This window comes from Prionailurus bengalensis, chromosome B3, assembly GCF_016509475.1.
Source record: "Prionailurus bengalensis isolate Pbe53 chromosome B3, Fcat_Pben_1.1_paternal_pri, whole genome shotgun sequence".
Classification (NCBI taxonomy): domain Eukaryota; kingdom Metazoa; phylum Chordata; class Mammalia; order Carnivora; family Felidae; genus Prionailurus; species Prionailurus bengalensis.
This window is the reverse complement of record NC_057355.1, coordinates 105,709,697-105,726,377: the sequence shown is the minus strand read 5'-3', so window position 1 is coordinate 105,726,377 and position 16,681 is coordinate 105,709,697. Positions and strand designations below refer to the sequence as shown.

The window sequence follows — 16,681 nt, the reverse complement described above, 5'->3', positions numbered from 1 at the left end:
CACAAACTTGGGCTTATGTTATATATACCCTATTTTTTTCATTTGTAACGTATCAAGTATTTTTCTTTAAATAATTTAAGTTTTTGTGTAATATACTTTTTTTGTGTAGATATAACCTAAGGTTTTGTTTTCCTGTGAGTATTTCAACCAATTATCTATGGTTGGCTATTAATGTTGTTTACATGTTATTTTCCACTACAAATAATGTTACAGTAAATAGCATTTAACAAAAATGTTTGTGCATATCACTGATTGTTTAAGATAACTGGAGATTTGGATGAAAAAAATTAAACCTTTAAAAAACTTTTAATATAGGGGCGCCTGGGTGGCGCAGTCAGTTAAGCGTCCGACTTCAGCCAGGTCACGATCTCGCGGTCCGGGAGTTCGAGCCCCGCGTCGGGCTCTGGGCTGATGGCTCAGAGCCTGGAGCCTGTTTCCGATTCTGTGTCTCCCTCTCTCTCTGCCCCTCCCCCGTTCATGCTCTGTCTCTCTCTGTCCCAAAAATAAATAAATGTTGAAAAAAAAAATTAAAAAAAAAACTTTTAATATAGATTGCAAATCCCTCCTCACATCTCCAAAAAGTTGTATCAGTTCATACCCCTCTTGTCAGTGTGATGTGTCTCTATTTTAAAAATTGCAGTGTTGATTCTCCTCTTTATAAATCATCTTTTCTTCTTCTGATTTTTTTGTCTTGACTTTGCATTCCCTTATCAATTTTTATTCCTTCAGTTTATTTATTTATTTAGGGAGAGTGTGTGCACACACGTACACAGGAAAGGTGGAGGGAGAGATAGAGAATCTTTTTTTTTTAATGTTTATTTTGAGAGAGAGAGAGAGAGAAAGAGAGAGAGAGAGAGAGAGAGAGAGAGAAGATGAACGGGGAAGGGGTAGAGAGAAAGGGAGAGACAGACAATCCCAAGCAGGCTCCACACTGTCAGTGCAGTGTGGGTTCTAGAGGGGCTTGAACCCACAAACCATGAGATCATGATCTGAGCCCAAATCAAAAGTTGGTTGCTCAACTGACTGACAGGCACCCCATTCCTTCAGTTTTAAAATGTATAAATGCAAAATTTATTTTGACATTGACTCGAACATTTTATTGAAAACAGTTTACAGAATCCTCATGAAAAAGAGTCATACTTATTCAAAAATTCTGAACTCACTTGAAAGCAATATATATTCACCAAAAGAAGGAAGAAATATTTATTAAGCACCTGAGTGCCCAATACCAGGTGAAAGACTCTTGCAGATGCCTGAGAAGCACAAGACATGACCCTCAGGGGTCTCATGATTTTAGGTGGAGAAATACAACCAAGCTTGCATATTTTAAAGAACAGTCTTTCTCAACCTTTTTAGACCCATGCCTCCCCGAATACTGTCTCATTATCTTCTATGTATCACCGACCCCAGTAGCCAAGAACATTTGACCAAGCTTTCTTTTTGTAGTTTGTGTCATAAAGAACCAGATCCATTGAATGTGCTCTTTCAAACTCCCTGTATGCAGACACATGTCCTGTTGTGATGTGCCTTCCCTCCCCCAGTGGAGAACTGCTGCCTTAGAGAATTATACAAAGCAGGACTCTGTGAAATTTACACTAAGAACCTGATATAGAGACAGTTTACTAGTGAGACCTGGCTTGATAAGGCGTAAGTTAAACTGTTTCTCTTGACAGCGAACTTCCTATAGTTTAAAAGTCTGTTGGTGCACCAGACCCTGGCTTGATCTGTGCCTCCTTTTCCTCTTCTCCGAGCTGCCCTTACTCTGCCATCCACAGGTAGTCCCATGGCCCTTTTCACCCCTTCCACGAGGTGCTCACTCTTTCCTTTTTCTACCTCGCTCTTATTTTGCTCTTTATATAATATCCAGCCCATTCCCTGATTCCAAGTGTCTCGCTTCAGAGTTGGCACTCTGCCTTGGTCCCAGTAATTGGCTTTCCTGCTCTGTGCCTTACCTCTCCATCCCTGCACTGTTACTTGTCATTCACTTCTCATAGACCTGATGGTTTGCTCCTTTCCTCACTGGAGTTAGCCAACCCCCCCCCCCCCCCCTGCCGACCCCATGCCTTTTACTGACCCCAGTGTAGAGCGCAGTGCCTGGCCAACACAATGTGCATAATAAATATTTGCTGAATGAATAAATGAATTGGAAGCATTCTCATGCTTGAATTTAATTTTATGTTGAGACATGTGGAAATAGTCATGTTTCATTTGTCTTTCTCCCCTCCTGCCCCAGTTTTCTTATTTTTGTTTTATTACTTCTCTACACCAGGTGCTGTACTAGACATGGGGCACTTGTTATTTCTAATCTTCACAACAGTCCTGCAAGACAGGGGTTACCATTGTCATTCTACATATGAGGAAACTGAGGGTCCAGGAGGTTCATTAATTTCTCCAGAGTCACTCAGTGAATCAGTGGTTGACTTCACTTCTCCATGGAACCACTAACTCTTAGTCCCATTCCTGGGGTTCCTGCCCTTTCTTCTTTTGGCCTTCCCATGACTGATCAATTCCTGATTGTGCACCACTGTCTTTGCCGGAATCCTGCTTGAGACAGAAGGAGTGAGGAGGGAAGGGTAAACCCAAGAGGTCTTGCCAAGATCTTGACGTGAGGGATTGAAGCCAGGGACTGAAGGAGATAGAAGAACCCAGGGTATCTCCACATTTTCAGCCTGAGCGAGCAGAAGAGTGGTGGTGTCCCCAAAATAAATGGGTAGCTAAGAAGTCTTACTCCTTGAGGTTGTTAAGTCAGATAGTGGTTGGAATTTCAGTGACTCTTAACTCCCTGGTTAACCATGAACAAGTCTCTTAGCTTCTTTGAGTCTCTGTTTCCTCATCTTTTCCCTGAGCATAATCTTACCTGAATCTCATGTTTGATATTGGTTTGCTGATCAAATGATGCACTAGATCTGAACCTGCTCGGTAAGGGGTCGGGCTATGTGCGTGTGTCAGCTGGCATCATTACTGTCAGATATGTTATTACTAGAGTCAGACAGTAAATGGAGACACCGACTTCTTGGGTAAAAGCGTGTCTGTATCAGGGGTCAGCAAACTGACCAGTCTAGCCTGTTACCCTATGAGCATTTTTTTATCACCTTTTTAAAAAATGATTTTTGTGTCACCTATGAGCAAAGAAAGTCTTTTACATTTTATTTTATTTTATTTTTATTTTTTATTTTTAAAAAAATTTTTTAATTTAATTTTGAGACAGAGAGAGACAGAGCATGAGTACGGAGGGGCAGAGACAGAGGGAGACACAGAATCCGAAGCAGGCTCCAGGCTCTGAGCTGTCAGCACAGAGCCCGACGCGGGGCTCGAACTCACAGACTATGAGATCATGACCTGAGCTGAAGTCGGATGCTTAACTGACTGAGCCACCCAGATGCCCCTTTTGCATTTTAATATGGTTGAAAAAATCAAAAGAAAGATATTTGTGACCTATGAAAATTACATGAAATTCAAAGGTCAGTGTCCACAAATAACATTTATTGGAATATAGCCAAACTCATTTATTTATGTACCATCTATGACTGCTTTTACACGGCCACAGCAGAGTTGAGTAGTTGCAGCCGAGATTGTATGGCCTGCAAAGCCTAAAATATTTACTGTTTGGTTCTTTACAAGAAAACTTTGCCAATCCCTTGTCTATACTTTTTGGCAGCCGTTTCTAGGCCTGCCACTCTGTGTCTTTCCTTCCTATGTGTTGAAGCTCCTGGAGAGGAAAGGAAATGTAAGGAAATCTTGAAAGGTTTTATTTATCTGTTTACTAATTTCTTTGATAATATTTGTCTTCTTTTCTCCTTTTTGATGATTTTAAAAAAGAATTTTTATTCAGAGCTGAAATATTATTATAACTTTAAAAGGCAGTAAGGATGGGGGACCCTGGGTGGCTCAGTGGGTTGAGCATCTGACTCTTGATTTTGGCTCAGGTCATGATCTCGCTGTGGTGGCTCTGAGGCCCTTCGGACTCTGTGCTGAGCAGAGCCTGCTTGGGATTCTCTCTCTGCCCCTCCCCTGCCTGCACTTGCGTGTGTGCTCTCTATCTCTCTCTCAAAGTAAACAATAAAATAAAGTTTAAAAATAGGCAGTTTGGGGCGCCTGGGTGGCGCAGTCGGTTAAGCGTCCGACTTCAGCCAGGTCACGATCTCGCGGTCCGCGAGTTCGAGCCCTGCGTCAGGCTCTGGGCTGATGGCTCAGAGCCTGGAGCCTGTTTCCGATTCTGTGTCTCCCTCTCTCTCTGCCCCTCCCCCGTTCATGCTCTGTCTCTCTCTGTCCCAAAAATAAATAAACGTTGAAAAAAAAAATTAAAAAAAAAAAAATAGGCAGTTAAGGGTGAAGAACCCCATTGCTAACTTCAGACTATCCTTAACATGGCCATTCTAACACATGCCTTCATTTTGAGTGATGCCTCCTTCTCTTCTCAGCATGTGTACTTCCAAATGGTTGTAGTAGTGGTCTACTAACATTTCCTGCTTGATGTAGTCCTTTTCAGTGGCTTTTATGACTGTTACTTGATTATTGCCTTTTACTTACTTCCTTACTATCTATCTATCTATCTATCTATCTATCTATCTATCTATCTAAGAGAGCATGCACCAGTGAGGGAGAAGGGCAGAAGGAATGAGAGAGAGAGAATCCTAAGGAGACTCCACGCAGAGCCTGATGCTGGACTTGCTTCCATGACCCTGGGATCATGACCTGAGCTGAAATCAAGAGTCTGTTGCTCAACTGACTGAGCCACTGAGACCTCCCCCCGCCCTTTTTTTTTTAGATTGTTGCTTTTATTTTTTTTTTTTTTTACAGTCGTTGTGTTATTGTGGAGTGGTACTATCTGCAAGCTATGTATGCTTCAGAAATACTTCCTGTTCTTGCCTTTGGTGAAAATTTCCTTCTTCAGCTGTGAATGCAAATGCTTCTCTCTGGAGCCAGTGCCGAGCAGCCCTAGCCTGCCCACTGTCCCTTCCTACCTTACTTGGACATTGATTCAAGTGCAGAATACCCATTGAGCTTAAAAACTGAGAGATGTGAGGAATAAAGTAAAAGAGAAGATGTCAGATGAGACACAACTTTGATATTTTGTTTTATTTATTTGGTAGTGCATGGGTCAAGGATGAACTTGATATTATAAAGATGATTTCTTGTATCCTTCCCCAGACCTCCCTCTAAAGCATTCGATAGTAATGGCCACCTGGGTGGCTCAGTTGCTTTAGTGTCCAACTTTGGCTCAGGTCATGATTTCACAATTCGTGGGTTCAAGCCCTGCCTCAGGCTCTATGCTGACAGCTCGGAGCCTGGAGCCTGCTTTGGATTCTGTGTCTCCTCTCTTTACCCTACCCCACTCACACACACACTGTCTCTCTCTCTCAAAAATAAATAAACATGGGGCGCCTGGGTGGCTCAGTGGTTGAGCATCTGACTTCGGCTCAGGTCATGATCTCGCAGTTTGTGAGTTCGAGCCCCGCATCGGGCTCTGTGCAGACAGCTCAGAGCCTGGAGCCTGCTTCAGGTTCTGTCTCCCTCTCTCTCTGCCCCATCCCTGCTCATGCTCTGTCTCTCTCTGTCTCTCAAAAATGAATAAACGTTAAAAAAAATTAAAAAAAAACATTAAAAAATAAGAAAAAATAGTAATAAAAATATATTTAACAAACAAAAATACTCTCTGTTCATCTAGTGATGATATGAAGGATATGGTTATGCTCTCTGTTGCTTTTTAAATTTTATTTTAGAGACAGAGAGCATGAGGTGGGGAGAGGGGCAGAGGGAGATAGAGAGAATCTTAAGCAGGTTCCATGCTCATCCCCAGAGCCTGACATGGGGCTCAATCCCATGACCCTGGGATCATGACCTGAGTGGAAATCAAGAATCGGATGCTCAACTGACTGAGCCACTCAGGTGCCCCCCTGTTGCAGTTTTAAATAAATGAGAATCAAAACAAGACTATTACTGTCATGTTAATACTGTTGACTCTTTCATAGTATTTCATATAATGAAACCAGTGCATCAAATTAATTCAATACCATGAAATATAAGTTATCAAATTAACTTAATGAAATATAAGTAAAAAGATGGCTATTTACATTTTATTCTCTTATTTTCCCTAGTGAGAAGCTGGATGGAAAAACTAAAAGACAAGGTAAGAGAAGTATTTTCTTTCTTCAGATTTATCTTAAAGGGCACGGCTTTGTCAAATAAAAGATCTTCAGAGTAACTGAGCTTTAATTCATCATTCTGATTCTGGGGACCTACTCAGAGATGCAAGGTCACTTCCAGGTGGCCAGCAAGAAGGAAGACCCTCCTTTTAATTTCCTTCTTGTATGGTGCAGGGGACACCTTATTCTTTGGAGCACGATTCCTTCTTATGAAGGCATCCTGTCGTATGCTCAGCTGAAAAATATCCTTGATATATCAAGGTGGAGTTTCTTCTAGGAATCAGGAGTGTAATCCCATTGTATTTAGCATTTCTTGTCCCAGTGCAAGGCTTTTGTAAGCCTGATCCTCCTGCATAAGGAAGAAAAACCTTGGATTTTTGAAAAACATTTTATTATTATTTTTTTAAAAGTTTTTTATTTTTTATTTTTGACGGGGTAGAGGGGCAGAGAGAAAGGGAGACAGAGGATCCAAAGCAGGTTCTGCTCTGACAGACGAGAGCCTGATGCAGGGCTCTAACTCAAGAACATGAGATCATGACCTGAGCTGAAGTCCGATGCTTAACTGACTGAGTCATCCAGGTGCCCCAAAATTGTGTGATTATATTAATTCTCCTCATTATTATCTTTATGCTTCTCAGTAAAATTTAGCATGGATGGTTTTTGAGAATGAGGCTATTATTATTCATAGGTATTAAAAGTGATATTGAAAATTTTAAGCATATTGAGGTTACCGGAGGCCATTTTCATATCTGTAACGGGTCCAGTTGTCTAAAGGAGGTAGGATCAGATGGACCGAGTAGGATTTAGGGGGAAAAAAGCTCAAAGGTTAAGAACTGAACACATTAGTAGGGCTTCTTGTTTTTTTTTTTTTTTTTCAGGAGAAAATATGATGCAATGAAAAGGAAATAGGCTTTGGTAGATGAATTTAGGAATCCATATATCATTGTTTCTATAGAAAATATCCTTCTGAGTAAAAAAAAAATGCACAAAAAACCCTTAAGAGAATACATTTTTGCATTTAGTCAGTTTTGAAGTTAGATATTGCAAAATTTCTTACCTGTATCTATAGATAGCTTTGCCATAATTTTTAAAAATCTGTGCAGTTTTATAGAAAGGCTGTATTTTCTATTTCTGTAGACCCTTCTTGTCTCAAAGGCTTGGCACCTTCTCTTTACTCATTTTCACCAAGAGAAATAATTTTATGTGTGATCCTTAGTTTTCTGGATTGAGTTTTTCCAGCCCCCTCTCTATTTTCTTCTGTAGTGTTTTTTCAGTATGTCTTAATTAAAAAAAAAAAAGAAAAATAGTTGATATTCTAACCATGTTTGGCTTATTTGAGGTCCTGTTTCTTTATATTTTGACCCTCTTTTGGAGGTACTCACTGTAATCTTTCCCATATCCCCCCTTCCTCTGTGAGTGAAATATTATACACTTACCTGCACTGTGCATTCATATGTGCATACACATATGTGTGTATATGTATCTTTCTCTCTTTCCCTTCCTTTCTCCCTCACTTCCCCTCTTCACCTATCTAGCTAGCTAGTTAGCTATCATCTATAAAAGTCTCGTGAGTTATTATCTTCAGAAACTGTTTGGTATAACTATTGCCTCTGATGAAAGTCACAGAATCCCTTAAACCTGAAAACTAAATACTTATTTGACTGGCTCTTTGGCCCACCAGGACGTTTTCCCAGTTTTGCTTTATTTAATTTTACCCAATATTGGTATTTCTGCTAGTTGGTTTGGCTCCAGAAAGAATAGTGCTCTAAAAAGTTCTGAATTATTCCTTTTGCTGTTATTATTTTGGATTTCTATATTAGTTAGGATTAAGATCAGCTATGAGTGACAGAGAACCCCACTGACAATGGCTTAACCAAGACGAATTTTGTCTCTTGTTTATGAATCTGGAGGTAGCAGTCAGGGGTTAATGGGAAGCAACACTGTGACAAGGGCTCAAGCTCCTTGTATTTGATGCTCCACTATCTGTGGACATTCATTCCCAAGGTCACCTCATGGTCCTGGATGGCAGTTCCAACTTCAGTAGCTCTATTCTAGCCAGAGGAAGGAGGAAAAGGGAAGGCTAAGGTACCTCCTCCCTCTTAAAAGGGAGGATGGAGGCACTCTCATTCTTTTTTTTTTTTTTTAATTTTTTTTTCAACGTTTATTTATTTTTGGGACAGAGAGAGACAGAGCATGAATGGGGGAGGGGCAGAGAGAGAGGGAGACACAGAATCGGAAACAGGCTCCAGGCTCCGAGCCATCGGCCCAGAGCCCGACGCGGGGCTCGAACTCCCGGACCGCGAGATCGTGACCTGGCTGAAGTCGGACGCTTAACTGACTGCGCCACCCAGGCGCCCCGGAGGCACTCTCATTCTTAAAATGTGGGGGATAAAGGCTGTGCTCCCCTCTTAACGATCATGGCCTGGAAGTTGCACCTGCCACTAATGTATTATCTTCTCTCTCTCTCTTTTTTTTAAATTTTTAAATCTTTATTTTTGAGAGAGAGAGAGAGAGAGAGAGAGAGAGAGAGAGAACAAGTTGGGGGGGGGGGTGGGGAGGAACAGAGAGAGAGGGAGACACAGAATCCAAAGCAGGCTCCAGGCTCCGAGCTGTCAACACAGAGCCTGACGCGGGGCTTGAACCTGTGAGCCCTGAGATCATGACCTGAGCCAAAATCAGATGCTGAACCGACTGAGCCACCCAGGTGCCCCAAATTTATTATCTTCTTAGTGAGAGTTATCACATGGTCATAGCCAGCTAAAGCTGCACAGAAGGCAGGGAGAAGTGATTGTTGCCCAGCCTAAATGGGAGGTTCTGTTGCTCTGAAAGAAGAGGTGAATGAGTATTGAGGGACAGTCCCTATGCTCATTCCATCGTTGCCTTCTTTCTGGTTATATGTCCAAGTTAGTGATGGTTGTTAGGCAAATCTTAACTTGGCTGTATATCTTTTCAGCATCTAAATGTTTCTCAGAATTGGAGAGGCATGACAATTGTAATGGTATAATAAAGACCAGCTCTGTTGTTGTGTCATCAAGGTCATTCTATTTCTTTTAGCTTTGGGAAGTAATCTGGAAAGTGGATGACCCAGAGTATACTGCATAACACTGATTCTCACTGGCCCCACAGTGTCAGCATCACCTGGGAGCTCACTAGAAATGCAATTCTTGGGCCCCACCCTACACACACTGAGTCAGAAACTCTGGGAACAGGGCCCAACAATCTGTTTTAACACGTCTTGCAGGTGATTCTGGTACATGCTGAAGTTTGAGAACCACCATTGCAAAGCAATATCAGGGCGCTATCGTAATTCAGCAGATTTTAGGCAGTATAGCATATCATTTGTTTTTCTTATACCTTTCTTGAAAACAGATGTTTCTGAATAACTACATTGTCCTAATACTTTCTCATGAAAGTATTTCTCTTTTTCCTTTCTCATGAACAAAGCAAAACAAAACAAAGTAAACAAAACCAAAACAAACACACACTAAAAACAACTATGACTAGTAATAATTTTAAAAGTGTAAAACTTACTCTTTATTTGGAGCTATTTTCAAGTGTACAAAAAAGATACAAGAGTAAATACAAAGAATGCCCCTTTAACTTTTACCCAGATGCACTTGTTTTTAATATTTTATCTCATTTGCTGGTCTGTCTCCCCATTTCTGTCTCTTTCTCTGAACCATTTGAGGAAGAGTTGCATATACTATAGTGCTTTGACCCCAAATACTTTAGTGTGTATTTTCTACACACTAGAGTGGGAATATTCTGTTAGCAAACATAGTACAGTTATCAGCTTGAGTATATTTAATATTAATACAGTACTTTTTATCAAATCTGGCATCAGTTTTTTCAACAGACTCAAAATACTTTTCTTTTTTTTTTTAAATGTTTATTTATTTTTGAGAGAGAGGGAGAGCACAAGCAGGAAAGAGGCAGAGAGAGAGACACACATGGAATTGGAAGCAGACTCCAGGCTCTGAGCAGTCAGCACAGAGCCTGACGTGGGGCTCAAACCCATGAGCTGTGAGATCATGACCTGAGCTGAAGTTGCTTAACCGACTAAGCCACCCAGGCACCCTTCAGAATACCTTTCTAAAAGTATTTTTTCTTCTCTAGTAGAGGACCCAGTCTAGGATCATGCAGCACATCTGATTTCCATGATTTGTTAGTTTCCTATAGTCTGGAACATTTTTTATAGCCATCTTTTGTCTTTCACGACACTGATGTTTAAAAGAATATAGACCTTTTTTTTTTTAATGTTTATTTATTTATTTTTGAGAGAGAGAGTGTGAGCCGGGGAGGGGTAGAGAGAGAGAGAGGAAGACAGGAATCTGAAGCAGGCTCTGCGCTGTCCATGCAGATGCGGGGCTCGAACCCACGAACTGTGAGATAATGACCTGAGCAGAAATCAAGAGCTGGACGCTTAACCGATTGAGCTGCCCAGGTGCCCCAAAAGAATATAGACATCTTTAAAACAATATCACAGGGGCGCCTGGGTGGCTTCTAAGCGTCCGACTTCAGCCAGGTCACGATCTCGCACTCCGTGAGTTCGAGCCCCGCGTCGGGCTCTGTGCTGACAGCTCAGAGCCTGGAGCCTGTTTCAGATTCTGTGTCTCCCTCTCTCTCTGCCCCTCCCCTGGTTCATGCTCTGTCTCTCTCTGTCTCAAAAATAAATAAACGTTAAAAAAAAAAACAATATCACAGTCTTCATTTTAGGTTTATTGGGTGTTTTCTCATGATTAAACTCAATTTATGCATTCTCAGCTGGAATATACGCAGGTGCAGCCGTGTCCTTCTTAGGGTGTTACATGCGGAGGTTCATGTACATACAGTGCTTTTGAACAAATAAGAGGTAAGGGGCAGGATTTACAGCTTAAAAAATATGTACATGTTTCTTACTTGTTTTCATTTGTGCAGGAAACAAGTCATGGGTGATTTAAGAAGAGCTTCTTCTCCGTTAGTCAGTTTTTAAAGAGGAATGGTTAAAATATACTTGAAGAGGGGCGCCTGGGTGGCGCAGTCGGTTAAGCGTCCAACTTCAGCCAGGTCACAATCTCGCGGTCTGGGAGTTCGAGCCCCGCGTCAGGCTCTGGGCTGATGGCTCAGAGCCTGGAGCTTGTTTCTGATTCTGTGTCTCCCTCTCTCTCTGCCCTTCCCCTGTTCATGCTCTGTCTCTCTCTGTCCCAAAAATAAATAAACGTTGAAAAAAAATTAAAAAAAAATATACTTGAAGAGGAGAGGTTACTTTGATCCCATCTTGTAATTGTAATTTCAAAGCACAGTCAGTTATCTCTCTCTCTCTCTCTCTCTCTCTCCCTCCCTCCCTCCCTCCCTCCCTCCCTCTCTCTCTCTCTCTCCGTCTCTCTCTCTCTCTCTCTCTCTCACACACACACACACACACACACACACACACACACACGAGGGGACAAAAGAGAGGAAAGAGGGAGATACGAATTAAGTTTTGGTGAAATCTAGATGATTTAAAGCTCTAGAAACAAGAAGTCTAAATGTATAAATACCAAGTGTGGGAAAGAGTGACACTTTTTGGAATCTTCGTGCTTTTGGGGTGAAGTTACATAGTACAAGGAGACCCACACAGAGAGTGGTCATGCTGAGTTTCCAAAAGCTCAAACACCATCCTTTGAATGTACATCATCCTCTTTAGAGTCTAATCTATGGGACTTAAATGATCATATTTCGATATGTACATATGTTTCCATGCACTGGGAATGGTGGTTTTAAATTTTTTTTTTTTCAACGTTTGTTTATTTTTGGGACAGAGAGAGACAGAGCATGAACGGGGGAGGGGCAGAGAGAGAGGGAGACACAGAATCAGAAACAGGCTCCAGGCTCTGAGCCATCAGCCCAGAGCCCGACGCGGGGCTCGAACTCACGGACCGCGAGATCGTGACCTGGCTGAAGTTGGACGCTTAACCGACTGCGCCACCCAGGCGCCCCGGGAATGGTGGTTTTAAAACAATATACTCACACTTCTTGTGAGAGTAACAAAACTTTGCTCTTGTCCGGTGTTTTCCCACATGGAAAATGACAGTTTTTATAAGCCTTAAGTAGATCTGGAAGAACTTTAGAAAAAGTTTGGGTTTCTGCAAAGCATATTAATTTGTTGAAAAGTGACTGGGCATTGTTTCTTGGGGAAAAACACTTAGTATGCTGATGAACAATGCTATTGTTCTCAAATTAATGGAAAAATTTCCATATTCTGCTCTAACACAAGAGTCTGGAAAACAGAACCAGTGGTTGAGCCGGCTGTGTGCAGGAGGGAGCTGAGTTTTATAAGGTCGTGTGTATTCCTTTGATTTACTTTTGGAAATGTTGGGAAAGCTTCACAGTCTGCATACTTCAGCACTTTTTAGAAAACTTGTATTCTCTGTCCCTCTCTGATTTTGTCTCATTCTGAAAGGTACTAGAAATAGTTTGAGCTATAATAGAAATTTTAGAAATAGTCAAATAAATGAACAGACTCATGGGTCCCCCCCCCCCCCCCCAAATAATGCCTATCTCAAGTTCAAAAATTTAAGTTTTTTTTCGTATTCTGTCTGGGTGGGCCGCTAGAAGGGGCCTTCTTGGAAGGCAAACCAGTATCCTGTTTTTCTATGAAAGCGCTCTAGGTAGGTTACATAATGCTTATTAGGCCAATACATATTGACCAAAATGCAGGGAGCGCCTTTAGTATGATGGCCTTACCGTGAGCTTGGGAAGATCCTCAGCTACTCACCCAAGCCCAGGGATGTGTGAACATCACGCTGCTCTCTTATGAGCAACTTATTCGTAGTGACACCTCGGGGACATTGGAGACACTTCAGATACCAGATACCTCCAGGCTCTTTAGAACGTGTCAGTGTTGTTGGCAGTGATCTTTGTACCCTGCTCTGCCACTTTCTTTCTTTGAGTCTGGAGATGCTCAGAATTTCCTCTCAAGCCCCAACTTTGGGCTTGTCCCCTGGCAGATTTTTCCTTTCATATGAATCCCACTTTACGCGCATGCCCTCTCCTCTCCTTGTCTTTCCTGTCTGCGCCCCAACATCTGGCGTCCTCCGTCTTCCCTCTTGTACTGTAATGCAGCTGAGATTGTGAGAGAGAAGACCACCAAGGTTGAGGCCCTCCCTTTGCCCCCCAAGAAGCACAATATTCCAGCGGGCACTTCAGCCCCCTTGGAGCTTGTCTCAGGCTGATATTTCCAATTTATAGCATTTTAATAGTCCTGGCGTTCTTAGAAGCTTACTTCATCCATCTCTAATACAAATTATATTTCTGCCACCAAAACCTGATGTTGATTAATGTTCATAAGGACATGGCTGGTGCTGCCACTAGGTCTGGGTGATTTATTTCAATACTTCTACTAAATACTTGAACTCTCCAAAAATAATCCTACCTTTCTCTCTGTTGCCTTCTCCCTAAAAATACCTTTATTCTAGGTGCTATTTTATAGCAAGGCAGGTGGGAGAATTCCAGGTGTTAAGAACCTGGTGCCATCCAGCAAAAATGAGAAACCCAGGGCAGTGGTCCATTCAGCATCCTGATGTATGTTTCCTTTCCTGTGCAGGCTGGCTACATGTCTGGGATGCTGGTTCCTGTAGGGGTTGGGATAGCTGGAGCCTTGTTCATCTTGGGAGCACTGTACAGCATTAAGGTTATGAATCGGCGAAGGAGAAACGGCTTCAAAAGGCATAAAAGAAAGGTATGGAACCAACAAGAGCAAAACCTAATCAGTTGCAGAACATTCTTCGCTTTTCTAATTTGCTTAATAAAGCACATGGGGCTTAATGATGCATGAATGGTATTGACATGCCCAGTGGTTTGGATTAGCTGCGGCAGCTGCTCCTTCGTGTGTTAGTGTGTCTTTTAAAGGGGCCTGTTTCTCAGTTTTGCTCTGCAGCAGAAAGGGTTTAATGCTTTTCTGTTTTCTTTCTCCAGCAGAGAGAATTCAACAGCATGCAAGATCGAGTAATGCTCTTAGCCGACAGCTCTGAAGATGAATTTTGAATTGGATGGGAGTTTAATTGGGATATTCGACTGTGTTATCATTTTATTTTTTATTTCGGGGCAAAAGAAAGAACAACATCCTGCAACATCACTACAGTCAGGCCATCAGTCTTACTATCTTCTGGGCAGTAGATTTTTCTTGTACTGAGCTGAAAAGGCATGCTGTATACTTAATGTAATAGTCAGTGTTTGTTTTTCTTCTGTAGTGAATTTCCCACAACCGTAGGCTACAACTCATCAATATGCAGCGTTCATGTCGCTCACCAGGAGTTGCTAGGTAAATAATTTGTATTTTTCCAAAGGGCCTTTGCCTTGGTTTACCCGCACTAAGTATAACGATTATTGCTGCCAAGGTATGTTGGCTCTGAAATAGAAATCTTAACAAAGAATAACTTGTGATGACTGCATTCTGCCTACTTGAAGCTATAGGCTTCTGGGCCACAGTACATCCTACATTTGCGTCAAGACTAGCAGCAAGTTAGAATGAAATCTTTTTGTTGTTGTCAAGAAGATCTCTCGGCACATTAGGATTGTGTCTAGATTTGTATGTACCTTGCATTATATACTCCAGTCTCCCAGTTTTATTATTTTTCATCTTCTGTTTTTATTCTCATTCTTGGCAGGAAAAAAAAAGCACCAGAAATAATACATTAAGTTGACTCTCAGTCTTAATGCAAACTTGTTTTCTTAAAGAGTGCGATTGAGCCCAACAGACCTATCAGTAGATTCTTACACGTCTTTCATTAAGAGATGTTCTCTTTTGTGTGTCATTTGACTTTGCAAGAAGAAATGAGGAAGAAATCAGGACGAAAATGAGGGTTGGTAAGCTCTCAGAGCATTTATCTCTGCCATTTGGCTCTGTGCTTGTGTGGCCACTATTGCGAATTATTCAGAGTGCTGCTTTTCTACTTCTGGGGTCCTGGCCACGCAATGATTGGGCCAGCACTGGTTCTTGCTTGGCTTTATTAGACAACAGACATCCTGTGGTGGATGCAGGCTCATTGGCCAGAGTCCTGGCACATGATGGAGCTTATGAAAACCCAGCCTCTCCCAGGGCATCCTCTTCCGGGGATGTGGCCCTATGTTAGATCATTTCTCATTCCTTTTGCAATGTAATTCCTTGCCCTATCTTTTGGATCTGGGTATTCGGGACTTCTGGAAGTCAAGTTTTTAGGGATAGACTGGGCTCGTTGGCGTGGGGGAATAAAGGTTACCACTAACACTGTCCTTAGTGCCTGACACATAGAGAATCTGTTCACGTTTGTTGGAGCTTGCTGTGCCGCATTCGAGGCAAGTTGCAGTTATTCCTCACAGCTACTGTATGACGTAGGACATATGTTATGACTTAGGACGTATGTTTTTATTCTCCCCGTTGACTAAAGACAGAACTGAAGCAGAGAAGTGAAATGATCATCCAAAATTATGCCCAGGAGCAATCAGGACAAGGGCCCACTTGGACTCAAAACTGGGCACCCCTCTCATCGATTCAGTGCCTTTCCACATACTTTGCAGGAAGCAGTGACGTTTCAGAGTCCTTTAAAACCAGAAGTCCTTTAAAACAGGAAGCAGTGATGTTTCAGAGTCCTTTAAAAACCAAGATTCTAAGGAAATACAGGAGACCCTTGAACAACATGGGATTGAACTGCACGGGTCCACTTATACGTGGACTTTTCAATACAGTACTATAAATGTATTTTCTTTTTCTTACGATTTTCTTAACATTTTCTTTTCTATAGCTTACTGATTGTAAGAACACAGTATGTAAAGCATATAATATGCAAATTATATGTTAGTTAGCTGTTTATGTTATCACTAAGGCTTCTCATCAATAGTAGGCTATTAATAAGGTTTTTGGGGAGTCAAAAGTTATACTTAGATTTTCCTTTAAAAAATTTTTTTTAATGTTTAATTTTGAGAGAGAGAAACAGAAAGCAAGTGGGGGAGGGGCAGAGAGAAGGGAGAGAGAATCACAAGCAGGCTCTGAGCTGTCAGCACAGAACCTGATGTGGGGCTCGAACCCATGAACCGCAAGATCATGACCTGAGTCTAAGTCCAACACTCAACCCACTGAGCCACCCAGGCACACAGTTAGATTTTCAACTGTGCAGCGGGGGGGGTTGGCACTGTGAACCCCTGTGTTGTTCAAGGATCAGCTGTATGTAGTTGGTTGGCCAAGGAACATTTCACATGAATTTCTGTCTTTGTGAAATGAACAATGCCTTACTAACTTCCCTCTTATTCACACACGGTCTCTTCCTCTCCCACCTCAGCTATTTCTTTTACAACCACATAGATTTACTATCACCTATAGAGAACTAATAGAAAAAACTTTCTAGAATCCATTGTTGAATGATAGCTAGCATGCAAGAATGTTTTCATCAAATAATTTCTTTCTTTTCTTTTTTTCTTTTTTTTGCCAAGAGATGTAAGCAAATGTGTGAAGTTGGTCAAGAAAATGAGAAGCTCAAATACAGTTAGAGGTTAACAATTGACAAATAAGCTCAAAGTCGGGTTTTAAAAATAAAATTCAG

General features: G+C 41.7%; 1 protein-coding gene across 1 annotated transcript in view; it reads left to right on the top strand.

Moving 5' to 3' along the window:
* ARMH4 (armadillo like helical domain containing 4) overlaps positions 1 to 15,377 on the top strand; it is a 128,489-nt gene extending 113,112 nt beyond the window's left edge. Inside the window, exons 6-8 of the mRNA XM_043556252.1 lie at positions 6,099 to 6,130; positions 13,711 to 13,845; positions 14,082 to 15,377. Coding sequence (XP_043412187.1) covers positions 6,099 to 6,130; positions 13,711 to 13,845; positions 14,082 to 14,150 — 236 coding nt within the window. The 3' untranslated portion in view covers positions 14,151 to 15,377. The remainder of the gene's footprint in view (positions 1 to 6,098; positions 6,131 to 13,710; positions 13,846 to 14,081) is intronic.
* Positions 15,378 to 16,681: the final 1,304 nt, after the last annotated feature.